The sequence below is a fragment of the Manis pentadactyla genome, chromosome 4 (assembly GCF_030020395.1).
Source record: "Manis pentadactyla isolate mManPen7 chromosome 4, mManPen7.hap1, whole genome shotgun sequence".
Taxonomy (NCBI): Eukaryota; Metazoa; Chordata; class Mammalia; order Pholidota; family Manidae; genus Manis; species Manis pentadactyla.
Window position 1 is genome coordinate 80,508,186 of NC_080022.1, and position 13,966 is coordinate 80,522,151.

A 13,966-nucleotide genomic window follows, 5' to 3' on the forward strand; every position below is an offset into this window, starting at 1 on the left:
TCAAAAATTGTTAACTATTTATGGATGCTGATGTTTATCATAAAAGGAGAATTTCTACTGTGTTGGTTGTAGAATGCCATCTGTGTGTGTGTTCTGGCTCTGCTGTGTGACTCTGGACAAGTTGCATAATCTCTTTGTGGCTCAGTTACATGATCTGTGAAACAGGAATAATATTACCTACAGAGTAGCTATAAAGATTTAAAGGAGTGAAATGTTAGTTGTAACTATCATTACAGTGTTCAGTTATACAATATAGAATGATGCAAATGGCTGGAAATTTACACTCCTGGCAAGTGGGAAACAAATTATATGGTTATGATAAGGAGAAGGATGGTGGTGACAATCATTAGTTTTACCAACTCCAACAATTTTTCCAGGACGTTCCAATATTTCATCAAAGGTGAATAGGTATGCTGCCATGGTTACTTTAAAACTGCATCTTTGCCTTAAAAATATAAATAAAAATATGTTTTACATCGGAATTCCAAATCTTAGAATTGAGCCTGAGAAAATAATTATAGTTATGAACATAGTAGTTATCTTAAAGGCTGCGGGTGAGAGCACCCAATAAATAGTGGGGCATGCATACAATGGAGATACATGCAATGTGAAATGGTGTGGAAGAATATTTTCTAGCAGGAGAAAATTCCCAGGACGTGTCATTAAGTGAAAACAGTGGGTTACAAAAAAATATATGCAACATAACTTCACACTCAATTTAGAAAAGTCTGGGAGGATGTATATCAACATGCTCATAGTGGTTATCTCCAGGAGGGAGGATTATGGGTGAGAGTATAATTTTCTTCTTTTAATTTTCTGTATTTGATACAATCAATTTCAAACTAAGAAAAGGAAAAGAAGAGTAAAAATGAGGATTATTTATTTGATGATGCTAAGAAATCTGCTACGTTATAAAATATAATTCACATGATGCCTTTTCCTCAACCCCCACCCACCCCTTTCCCATCATATCATCCTGGGTGAATGACTGGTCAGATCAGTGTGCAAATAAAACCCAAGAGAAATCCTACACCTCAAGTCTGCACTTACTTTACAATTTTTATACTATGAAGCAAAAAAAATTTTTCCCAGCTATCACCTGGCAACAGTCACACAAGTACATTCTAGGTGGCAAGTCTGTGGTCACTGGTATAATTCCTCTTCTTCCCTATCTCAGGACCAGGGGCAGGGTGGGGATGGAGAGTAACTGCTGCCCCGAGGGGCACCAGCAGCCTTGTTGCTCTGAGCCACCCGCCCTGATAATACCCCCCTCTACACCTGAAATAAAGCCATAGCCTTAAAAAAAAAAGAAAAGCAGCTTCCAGAGGTTATGAGGCTGCAGGCAGCTGGCCAAGTGTCCAATGATCTGAACCACAGCCTGGCCTCATACTTCAGGTTACCACCTGCGGCTGCTGCCTCATGCCCACCCCACGCTTGCAGATGACAGGAACATCTGCTCTTCCTTCATCTACTTACTGGGCACTTGGAAATGTACTTTGGGTTCCTGACCTTAGATCTTCCCAAGGTCTCCTTAGAGGTGGGCCAAAGTCAAGCCCTGCAGGCCACTTCATAGTATTTGTTTTTGGCTAAACTGGGGCTTGCTCCTTTGTGGCCTTGGTGTGTGACCCTGTGGATCACTGATCTGGGTGCTGCCTGAGAAGATCCGGGCGCGCTGCATGAGGAGGGCAGGTACCTGTCGGGGGATACGGCCATGGTACCAGGCGTGGCTGCGCAGGTCCTCACTGCTCAGCAGCAGCTCCTCCTCCAGCTCCTTCTTCAGCCTCTCAGGCGTCCTGTCCATGAGGTGCCGGTCCTTGGAGAACTGCAACACAGGGTCCACAGTGACCTCCCGCCTTGCCAGGCCAGCCAGGCCACGTGGCGGGGGGACACTGCCTGCCTTTCGGTTGGCTGCTTTCTTAATCAAACTAGTATATGCCAAAAGCTCTGTCCAGGTAGGGGAACCTGGATAATGATTATGGTTGGCTGTGACCTTTTGTTTCTCTGGCTGCAAGAGTGTAGTAAAATTTTCACCTGCACGTGGGACTATGAAAGGAGTTAGCCAAGCTGTTCCTTTAATCAGGCTGCTCTGGTAGAGGCTGAAGTCATGGGGAGCAGGGCAGGGGGCACCAGGGAGAAATGTGCAGGCAGGGCCTCCTCATCCTCCTTCAGAGCCGCCCTAAGGTGGAGCGAGGAGGCTGCAGCCCCTGACTGGCTCTGGGCCTGCAGGATGGCCACCCAGGCCCCAGGCTGGAAGCGATTCGATTCCAGGAACATAAAATCCAATAATAGATGTCTAGGTCTGCACTGTGCATGTCTTTTTAATTCACTTTTCTAATATTTCATTTTTATGACAGATTGGAAATTGAAACTTTGTAGTTTAAATCAAAACAAAGTTTGGTCTGGTCCTTTACCTCAGAGAATCACTGATCTAGGTCACTGTGCAGCAGCCAGGGCAGGAGTTCTGGGTGGGCAACCCTGGCTTCACTTTAACTTAGAATCTAGGCCCACTTATGGACACGTGAACCGAACCTGGACACCTGTCGGTTCGCAGCAGAACCAGGCTCCAGGACTGCTGGCAGAAGGTCAGGGGAGCCGGAAAAGGCCGTGTCCTTGTGTTTTCCCAAGTTCCCAGCTTGGCCTCAAAAGCCCATGGGGACCCCAGAATCATCCTCACCACACTGCTCTGCTCCTCTACAAGGGAAGAGCCCAAGTCTTTGTCCACCCAAAGAAAAAGAAAACAGACTTGGGATTTTACAGCTGCCACCCTAGAGTCTTTCCAGGAGCTTCGGCCCATGAGGTGCTGGCCGTGGAATGACGGGCTGCTCTCTGGGCGGGGCGCTGGCTGGCTGGCTGTTTACCTCTCGCGCCTCCTGCTCTCCCCACCACTGTTACTCTCACAGCGCAGGCCCTCAGGAGCCTCTGATGAGCTGACTGCTATCAAAGAAATGCTGATGTTGGCTGCCCAAGATGCCCACAGGCATTAAAGGTCATGTGGGCCATCAATGCTCCAATCATCAGTTATGAACAGGTACATCTGAAAAGAGCTCCTGGGAGAGACCTGAGTATATAATGTAGATTGTCATCCAGGCCACATTTCCTGTTAGTTTATTGTCTGTCTTGCCTCCTGCTAGACTGTAAGTTTCATGAGAGTAGAAACCCATCTGCCTTCTTTCATACTGCCCTCAAGCAATGCCTGAACACATCAGGACCTCCTGATATTCATGGATGGAACAAAGACCCAAGATGTCTATGGCTTTTCTTACTCATGGAGGATCTCCTCTTCTCTCTCAAATTACTTGAAGCCCTTTTCCAGCTAGGCATATTGCCATACAGCCAAAGGATGACATTCTATTGCCATGTGACTAAATTCTGGCCAATGAAGGGTAAACTGCCATGTTGGGGGACTTCTAAACTTAGATGTGATGGCTGGAGCTGCAACACCATATTGTGCCATGAGGAGGAAATCACACCCTAGGAATGGGGGGCAGAAGGCCTGAAGGAGCCCAGGTTCTTCACAATGTGGGGTTAACACATCAGCACCGGATTCCCTCTTCCTAGACTTTTATGTGATCTGTCTTATTTAAGCCTGTTATTTTGGGGGTTCCTGTCACTGGATGCTGAACTAAATCCTAACTGATATTATCATCCTAGTGTTTATTTAGCTACCCTGATAGTCAGTCTGTATGTCTAGCCTAAATCCCTTTTGCTTGTCCCTGGGCTCACTTCTCAGTCTGACTCTGAAAATTTAGCAACCAGCAGGTTTAGCGTCCTGTAACCCTCCACTGAATTGTATTCACCCAATTTCAAAAGCTATTCCCATATTTCTCTTCACATTCTCCTTCCTCCTGTGACATGACCATGCCACCCACCCTCTTTCTCAGCATCCCAGCATCCCTCATAAACAGCAAGGTTTCTTAGCATTTTATATGCAGCAATCTTTTATTCTAGGTTTTGAGATAATATTGTTTTACACTTGTTATCAGAAATATACAATCAGCTATCTTGTTACTTCCATCCTAACTCTTGGGGGGAAATCCCTAATTATTGTTCTCTCCCCAGTGAATTGTGGAGATGGGGCACTCCAGGGAAGTACCCAGGGAGGAGAGAAATGGAGATCCGTTTGACTGAGCCTCCTGAATAATCTGGGATGAAGACCAGACTTCAAAAATTATGCTCTTAAGCTCTTGCATCATTTAGGAAGACTTAGGTTACACAATTGCTGAGCCTTATATGTATATATATATAAGGAACGCTTCACAAATTTGCGTGTCATCCTTGTGCAGGGGCCATGCTAATCTTCTCTGTATCGTTCCAATTTTTTTTTGTTTAGTATATGTGCTGCCAAACCGAGCACTGCCTAGCCTTATATTTTGAGAAGGGAAAAAGGGAAGAGAAAGGGAGTGTGAAAAGGTAGGGGAAGGAGTGGGAGAGACAGATCCAGTGCTAGCTCACAACTGCAGAGGGCTCTTCATTTCATGCCAGCGAGGACTGTTTCTTCTACATTAAAAGGAGCTGTGTTGGCTGCTGGGAGCCTTTGGCTCGGCAGATGAGGCAGACATCTCCCCAACTACAGAAAGCAATTGAGAAGTCACTCACATACAGTCACCTTGTGATTATATAGTGGTTGTTTTGGTGGTGGATGCCTTCTAGAACTTTCACTTACTGTTTTAATCACATATATTAATGCTACTTTATTATTTTTTCCCCAAGTGCTTATAGCTAATGAGACCTTGCCCTTGCCCTCTATGATATGAGTACTTTGGTGAGCTGTCAACTTCATGGCTGGTGTGGGGTGACCACATAAGAAAACTTGGCAGAGAGAATCCATTTGTATCTTTGAGAAAGATTGTATACTGTGATTGATGTCTGTGCTCCTTGAGGACCAGCAATGAGATGCCTGCCTTACAGGATGGGTCACATGTGACTGTGACATCTGGCAGAATTCTGTAGGTGTACCCCAAACAACCGGAACTTTTGCTAACAGTGCACCCTTGCACTTAACTGCTCCTGTCCAGGAGGAATTTGAATTTTCCCTTAAAATGCAACCATTTCAGTCATGGCCTAGGTTAGTTTTGGGGTCTTTTGGGCTACAAAGTAAATTCTAGTAATTTAGCGTAACGCAATAGTACCTCTGAGGCAATGATTTTATCCTGTCTGTGTGGTCCACAGTGTTCCCTGAAATTCTCGATCCCACGAATGCCCTAAGAATCCTCCTGTCCTTCCTTAGACTACATTCTGAGGAAAGGGCAGAAGAGATAAGTCCCCACTCCTGGAACAGTCACAGGCATTGCTAATTTATGCAGAGGCCACAGTTAAGTAGGAGATGGAGAGGGGGGTGCAGGTCCCAACACAGCAGCAGCTTCCAGCCTCAGGGAAACAGAGGACCAGGCATGGCATGCAAATCTGGCCCAGTTCCTACAGCCTTTTCTACTGGCTCATATTTTCCAACCCTCATTTGTGAAAATTTTATGTATCAATACTTTCTGAATTTGATGTACCTCAAAGATTGGCAAGACCCAAGTCACTCCCCATTTTTCTGTTGGCACAGGACAGGGGGCATCTGGGACACCCCAGAGCACATATAATACTGCCGTGCTTTCTTGGAAATTTACACTGAGTGGAAGTATAGTATTCAACTGGCCCTTTGGGTCTTACATTCTTCAATAGCCAGGGATGGCCCAAAAATGAATCATTGACTTCTCACCCAAATGCTATAATTGTTACTAATGATCACATCATAGTCACATAACTTTTTCTCCACATTCGAATTCTCTGTTTGTCCCTTAACTTGAATTTCATTCCTAGAAGGTAAGTCTGATTGCTTGTTTCTTGAGATTCTTATCTTGAGGGAAGATGGTGGCAGCTGGTGGATACAGGGTGGGGTTCCGCTGCAATGGCACTGGCTCCAGCCGCCCTCAGCTCTGCCCCACACAGCCGCTGCGCCAGCCTCCGCAGGAGCGGGAACCAATAGGCTCGGGATGAAGCACGTCCTGTGCACAGGCCTTGCCAGGTTCATTCCCGGGACCAAATCCACCCACGGCCACCATGAGAGAAAGGTACAGGCAGGGTTCCTGTCTCCTACTCTTAAGGCATACCTGATTTTAATCCACCAGAAATTTGGAAATGGTCCTTTTTATGGGGGAGGGGGTGTGTAAGTAAGAAAATGTACTATGCACATAAAATAAATAATAAGTATATGTTGAGCAAGGATGAGAGGAAAGGAGAGAGGAGGGCTGGTATCATGGTTACCCACTTACATGGCTCCACTTCTGAAACCTCTCCCAGTCATTACATAAGACATAGATATACTGAGAACTAGGGCAAGTGAGGGAGTGGATGAGGTCCCCATTTGTCCAACCAGGTTGAACCATGTTTACTTAGAAAATTCGTAAGTTAGAAAACATGCAAGTTTCATGGAAATCTGAATCTGCCTACATCTTTCCTATCACATTTTAATAACCCTGATGCTAATCGATGTTACAGCACAGTATTTCAGAGCACAGCCCCCTGTCCCCTCCATCCATAGGCCACTGTGCCACTGACGGGCCTTCAGGCAAGTGACTACCTCTCTGTAGAGCCTCAGGCTCCTGGTCTTCAAAATGGGGATAAAACATGTGGCAAGATGTCACTGAGATGAGATAGATCAACATCTGTAAAGCACTTAGAACACACCTGCATTGTTAGCACTGCTCACTGTTAAATTATAGAGTGCTCCTCTAGTTATATAAAATAAACAGTTCCCATTTGAGGTGTAGTACGCAAGGCGTTAGGGGTCCGCGTCTGGGAGGGAGGCAGCAGAAGCAAGCAGCCGGGGGCTGTGTGAGGCCTGCTGGGTGCCTTGCACCAGTTTCCTTAGTCCTTTCAAGAAACCTCACTGCCCGCCTGCCCCAGCACCCTGGTCTGGTTACAGGCCCAGGACTGGTCCTAGCTTGCTGAGGCCGGCTCTGAATATCATGCATATCACTCTGAATCTGGAATGAACATCTTTACAGCCCCAACGAGTCTGGTCTTGACAGGCCGGAATAGCCAGAGCCCGGGAGATGGTTGGAAAACACATTCTGGAGGTACAGAGCCAACTCACAGATGTGCTGGGAACCTTGATTAACAAGGAAACCCACACTTCAACAGTTCTCCAGGGAAGAAAAAAACTGTTTCAGCCGGGAGGAAGCGCGCTCAGGGTCTCATCGCGCAAGGGCTGTGTGACATGAGAGCCTGCATTTTAAATCAGGCACAACAATGGGAACTCATAGGAGGCATGCATTCCTAAATCCAGGGATGAGGGAGGTTTACGCATGCTGATCTGTGGGAAAGCCTCAGAGAAGGCTGCTGACACTCATTTGCATGTACAAGACAGTAGAGAGGATGAGAAAAAGATGGCATCTGCATTGAAATTAATATTTATTTCACTATGTCCTTGACTGTAAAAAAAATCCTCCCAGTTCCCATAGAATTTTAAATCACGCAATCACCACCGGAAAAGACCCAGTCCCCAGGCCCAGGAGCTGAGAGCAGAAAGGAGAGTGCCGCAGAGGCGCCATTTCATGGCTGCTGACAATCATAGCTGAGCCACTCACCAGCCATCCGGCTGTGAGCAGGGGGCAACGACCCGGGCCCCACCTTCCCGAAGGCGCAGTCCCCTGGGAGCCCATGCGCAGAGAGACACTTGGACACCTTGCCGGGCTCTGGAGACAAACTGCCTGGTCTTACCCGTGCCCTCCGGCCTGGAAAAGTTTCTCCACCTCTTTGTCTTTGTTTTTTCCTGTGTCAAATGAGAAAAGTCACTGTGTCCCTATGCCACGTCCCCATGCAGGGTGGGGAGGAGGAAGGAAAGGATGCAGAATCTCTTCTAGCCCCTCTCACCAAAAACCTGATGGGCTTCTTATGCCTCATTTCCACTCTCCCAGGGCTTAGACCTGGCCCTTAAGAATAAACTTGGGAATAGGAAGGGCATTTGGGGCATCTGAGCTAAGAGCAGCTGGGCTTGGTTGGGTGGAGGTTCTGGTTGGAGGAGAAGGCTGAGCAGGCAGAGGCTACATGCACGCACACACACACTCCAAGCGTGTGGTTCAGACTCCACCTTCCCAGCCATTGCTGGCTGACCCAGCTGAGGGACCGCTGATGTAAGCTGGCCCAGTCAGAGTTCTTGGGATTTTTCTAAGTGGAACTGGGTGGGAAAGGCACTCCCCCAACTCTGGTGAAAATGTCATGAGACTGGAAGTATAGAGGCCGCTGCACCTCATACTAACCTACCACGTGGATCAGATGGGGATGAGAGAATGAAATCAGCATGCAAGGAGGAGCAGGGATGGCAGATGTTCTGGGGGCACACACATCCCTAAACCCCCGCTGATTACATCAACGAGCAAACTCCCATTGTGACCTAAGCTAGTTTGCACCGGTCCTCTGAGCACCTGTACAAGGAGTCCTCATACAGGAAGGCAGGGAACAAACTCAGGGAAGTCAGACACTGGAAGCTGAGGGCTTAGACCTTCACGCTCCAGGGAGTGAGAGTCACTGAAAATCTTTGCACAGGAAGGCAACGTGTACAAACAAAAGATGCTTTTGGACAGATCAGTCTGGCTGCAGTGAGCAAGTAGGACTGGACTGGGCCGGGTCTCAAGTACACTCAAGATGCCCAGTCCCCATCTCCAGCCCCGAAGGTGGTGCCACGGCAGGGTACTTCCCAGAATCCACTTCCAGGCTTGGGTATCAGTGTGGATCACAGAACTCATCTCCCCTGTAAGGCCTGCTCTTCCCCCCATCTCCCGGTCACTGGCACCAACTCTGCCCTGGTTACTCAAACTAGAATTCTTAGAATTGGCTTCCGTTGATCAAGAAATTCCTGACTCCACCTCTTACCAACATCCATTCAAAGCCCCACTGAGGTTTACTCCATTCTATTCTCCCTAAACTCTGCAATAGTCTCCTAACCATTTCCCTACCTCTATCTCTGATCCTAAACCCTGCCACCTCCAAGGCCACAGACTTACCACATCCCTCCTGGCTCAGAGACATTAGTTGAGGGGTGTCCCTACTAAATCCAGAGTCTTTTCTAGCCCCTCTCACAAAAAACCTGATGGGTTTCTTATACCTCATTTCCACTCTCCCAGGGCTTAGACCTGGTCCATGGGGGACAGAGACCCCCACCCTCCCTTATCCCCTCAAATCCCCCAGCTTTGAATGCATTCCTTGCAACCCTAGTGAGCTGAACTGCCAACCCGGCCGTACGCTGACCCCACATACAGGGAAGCCAGACGGAATTCACTAGGAGGACTAGATCACAAGAGGGCTGTGGAGGCTTATGTGAAAGAGCCTTGTGAACCCCTGGAAATAACTGACAGAGGCTTCATCTGTTGGGGAGATGGGCCAGGGTCCTGCCATTATGCAGTGGGGCCTATGAATCAGCAAATTTGGGGCATTAGAAGTTTTTAGGACTTACTTGGGTCCACAGGTTGGTAAGGCTTGAGGAACACTGGTTATGCTCTGAAGAGCTCACAGTCGCCTACAAATAAAACCTAAAGCCTTCCTAAGGCAGGCAGTGCCCTTCTCCATCCAGCCCTGAGCTTCCTTCCTAACTTGCACTGATGCAGATCCTGGGTCACAGGGACCTTCCGCAGCTCCCTGAATGCCCTGTCCCCTATGGCCCCCCTCCATGCCTCTGTCTTTCAGTCTGGCAGACGGCATGACACCTCCAGAGGCAGTAGCTGTGCAGCCCGGCTGCAGCCCAGGCTGGACAATGGGGAGAGGACAGAGGGGAATCAGATGCAGCAGGCTGGGGCCTCAAGGGCCATGCTAAATCAGTTTGATTTCATCTAAGGGGCAGGAACCCACCACCAGGCTCTAGGCAGGAGGCAAGGTGGCCCACCAGGGATGAGCTTTTTGGGGGCAGTGGCCGCGTCTTATGACCCCCAGAGCCTAGCTTGGTGTCTGGCACATAGTGGGTGCCTAGTGAACACTCAGTGACTGGAGCCAAGCTTGCCTTCGTGCCCTCCATGTGGCTGCTTCTTGTTACTGGCTGGGGAGAAAAGGAGAGTTTGGAGGCTGGCAAGGACAAGTGACCCTGGCCATCTCTCTAGTCGTTTGTGTGTGTACATAGGGGCTGACAGTTCTCACTTCACAGGACTACCTGACCCGGGACAGTAAAGCACCCAGCACCTGGCCTGGCACACAGTCAGTGCTTGCTTCAAAGATGATTCTTAGCCACAAAATTGAAAGTTATTTCACTAAAGAACTTTTTAAAAAAAGAATTATAAAATCCCTCAGAAGGTTTTAGAGCTATCTGGCCTTTGAGAATTTAGTTCTGATGGAATAAAAAAGCCGGAAGCTGGAACAACCAATTTCTACTCAGGCATAGGTTGTTCATTCTGTTTATTTCAGTTCAAGGTGAATAGTTCTTGGGTGTTGAGTAGCTCTAACCAGTTCCATCTGTGCAGGGTAACACTGACCGCTTGTAAGAAGGCCCTTTCTCGTTGTGGCATGGATATATTTCTTGCTGAATTTTAAAAACTGAGATGATTTTCTAGTCATTCATTCTATGATCAAGCTGGCAATGACTTGCTTGAAATTAAGAAAGGAGGAAGGGAATGTATACTTGAACAGAGAAGGAGAGGCAGGGAGAGGAGAGAAAGAGGAGGGAGAGAGCAAGCTTCTGGGCTCTTCCGTCCCAGGCCCGAGTGTCCGGCGCAGCACCCAGAACGCTGCCGCCGGCTCAGCTCTCACAGAAGCTGCTTTTCTCCTGCTGCGGGTGGTTTATTCAGCCAAGGGAGAGGCCAAGGACTGTCCAGGTCTTTCCTCAAGCTGTACCGAGCAACCCCACAGGTCATGTTTTTTTAGAAATCTCATCCAGAAATTATGATCACAAACAAAATTATAAGTCTTACTGGCCTTCTGGCTCATCATGTAAGATCAGCCCGATTTCTGAGTGGAGCCTGCGCCCTCAGAGGAGCTGGGGGGAACCCCTGGGGCCATGCCATCACCTGCCACCAGGCAGCCTGTGCTGGGGCAGCACAGTTCAGAGGGACAGAGCCTCATTCCCAGACACGCTGGCCTCTGGCAAGACCCGTGAGGACGTGAGGGCTGCGTCATCACAACCCCCTGTGAAAATCATAAGCATGCCAAGGGACTGGGCTACCCCACTAGCAAGAAGCCCATTTTCAGTGACTACTACACAAAGCATTCTGAAGCCTTACTGAGGTCGCTAAGTCTAGGATCGTCTTCCAAGTAAATCCACCTAAAAATGAGATTCTTTGGAAATTTCAGAAAGTCAGCTGTTTGAATCCCTGCCTTGTGCTGAATTCCAAGCAGTGGACCAGTTTATTACCAAATTCCAAAGTATATCAAGGGCTTACAGAGATCCAATTGGCATTTTTACCACTGAAAACCTGCATAAATTGACATGAACCCACAGAATGAATAAATCCCAATTACTTCTGCCACTTTTAAGCCTGCCCATGGTCTAAAAAATAAAAATCCAGTTCTCCACAACTTTCAAACAACTGTTAGTACAAGTCCTTATTAGATATTTTTATCTGAGGTAATATTAGGAGAGGGCATTGCATTTGTGGCAATCCTAAGGCCTTGAAATAAACAGCTCCTATTTTGGGTTCTGTGTCACCTTTTATTGACACTCGCTGGCTTTACAGCTTGCCTGAAAATATTTTATTATAATTCATAGGTAAATGACAAAAGGCTTGAATTTACCAATCCAATATTTCCCATTGGGGTGTTAGGCTAGAAAAATAGTTTCTAATACTAATAACTGTGATTAAAGCCAAAACCTTTACTTAAGTAACCAATTAACTTTGTAAATAAAAGTCCAAAGAGAAAAAATGTCAAATTCAAATTTCCCATATCTTATTTGGTAGACAAAAGCAAACGGTAGCCTGTACAATTAGGCACTTCAGCCTGGCCCAGCCCAGTGGGTGGTCATGTGGTGGCCTGGCCATTGGCTCCAGGACATGTTCATCACAGTGACAATACATCTAAGGAGATGCCTTTCACACACAGCCATGGAAAATATATATGGTGATCACAATAGCTGCCTTGCAGATGGCAATGAAGCATCTTGAGGAAATGATGCCTTGTTCTAATTCACAGAAGATACTTGTTGAGCTAACAGGAAAGAGGCCCTGAGTGTGTTCCCTGGGCCTCACCGCCTTTACGTGTTGGGCTCTTGACAAATGGGGGCCTCTGGTCCCACTTGGGCCCCTTGTTCTGAGCCGCCTCCTTTCACTCCCCACATTAAAACTCAGTGAAGCAGCCTTAGTAGGCAGCTTCCTAACCCACACATACTTCACCCTCTGGGCCAAAGTTCTGCAGAAACTATCAGAAAGTCAGTATTAGATCAGGAGCTTGATAGTCATGGAACACTGTGCCTGCAATGACTTCACCCTCTTGGCTAAAGTTCTGCAGAAACAATCTGGAAGTCAGTTTTAAATCAGGAGCTTGATAGTCACTGAAAGCTGTGCCTCTGATTAAACTCAAGGACTCACTGCACCTGCAGAGGCCCCTCGGCCTCCTCGGCTAAATGCAGACGTGGGTAAGTAAGACTCCAGCGCCTGACAAGGGTTACAGCCTCTCTGAGGTGACAACACGCTGGGAGAGAATGTGTAGCCATCAACCACATGCAGTTTTCCTGCAGTTATCAGAGTTCTCTCTTATCTGAGGTCAGCGAGGGCTTCTGGCCCCTTCTGAAAGAGGAATCAATAGCAAAGAGATTTCATAAAATCTCTGTTAGGTTCTAGCATTCTGAAACACTTCAATTTATTTGATGTTAATGTTTAAGTAACTTGGCGATATAAATTTCTGTTTTCCAAATCCTGGAAAGAATCACATTGTCAGCAAGGATTCTGCAGATGGGTTTTGAAGACATTTTACTGTTTTATAATTAAACCTATGTAATTTATCACACTTTACATCAGATTATCACACCAGTGCCATTAAAAACTGATTTGCAATTTGCTGTTAATTCAAGATGCTTCACTTTTTTTACTATATGTGATTTTTCTTTTCACAGGCAAGTGATGATACAGGAGCCATCAGGCCCTAATGCAGACAGAAGAGTGACATCAAACCCCCCCCCAAGAGCCTGAATCCAAGAAATTTCATTTTAATTACTATCAAACCTTATCAAATGCTTATTAAACGAGGCTCAGAAACTATGAAGACGATAGCTGTGGAATTTCTTGCTTATCAAGGTTCTGAGACATCCTCATTAAAAGTCTGCTTTCTGTGTGTGTGAATGGAAACGTCTAATTCAGTTTTAATTTCTGCAGATGGGAGACTTGAAGCAGTGCACCATCTAAGCAGGCGGCAGTAACTAATCCTCCATGTCAAGCTCATCACATTAGATTCATCCTGATCAGAGCCACAGCACCTCAGATGCTACGTTCCTGCTGCCTTTTAGTCAACCAGCCTCCTGGTAGTCTCCTCCATGCCTTCCCATCCTGTTTTTGCTTTTGATGCAGGTTTATTTTGATGGAACACTGAGGGACTGAAAACTTTCACTTAAGGAGACTGATTTTGGTTTGAAAACTGCAAGAAGGAATCTAAGTTTGGCAGAATGCAGCACGTCCCACACCAAGATATGTGGCTTCTGTCCCCCACAGAGGTCACCCAACGTGCTCAGCACACTCCTTAAGTTAAGACCTCCTTTCCCTCCTCCCTGCGCCACATGCCCCTTATCCTCTCGACAAAGCATTATATGGGCTCCCTCAGTGCTCAGCTCCAAGGGGGTCTCACCTTTCCCGGTAATAGATGAACTAAAATGTGATGAGATCTTTAAGAGGCCATTTGTTACCATCTCACCCTGCTGAAAACTGCAGCAGGCACCTTCCTCTCTACATCAAATTTAGAGGATGACTTCCCGGAACAGCCTGCCGAGGAGCAAACCACATTGTCCCCAGGAGGCAGCCCTGTACTCCAGTTCCTCCCAGTGAGAAATTGGATGTGCCACACTTAGGAGGAA

At 47.1% G+C, this 13,966-nt stretch overlaps 1 protein-coding gene and 1 non-coding gene across 6 annotated transcripts in view; both read right to left on the reverse strand.

The window, feature by feature from the left end:
• BCAR3 (BCAR3 adaptor protein, NSP family member) overlaps positions 1–13,966 on the reverse strand; it is a 114,438-nt gene that overhangs the window by 33,213 nt on the left and 67,259 nt on the right. For all 5 annotated transcript variants that reach the window (XM_036906519.2, XM_036906520.2, XM_036906518.2 and 2 more), the window contains one exon: positions 1,694–1,822. In XM_036906519.2, the coding sequence (XP_036762414.2) occupies positions 1,694–1,822 (129 nt within the window). The remainder of the gene's footprint in view (positions 1–1,693; positions 1,823–13,966) is intronic.
• On the reverse strand, positions 4,239–4,346 carry LOC118923124 (U6 spliceosomal RNA). Its single transcript, XR_005029068.2, has one exon. It is a non-coding gene; the product is annotated as a U6 spliceosomal RNA (small nuclear RNA).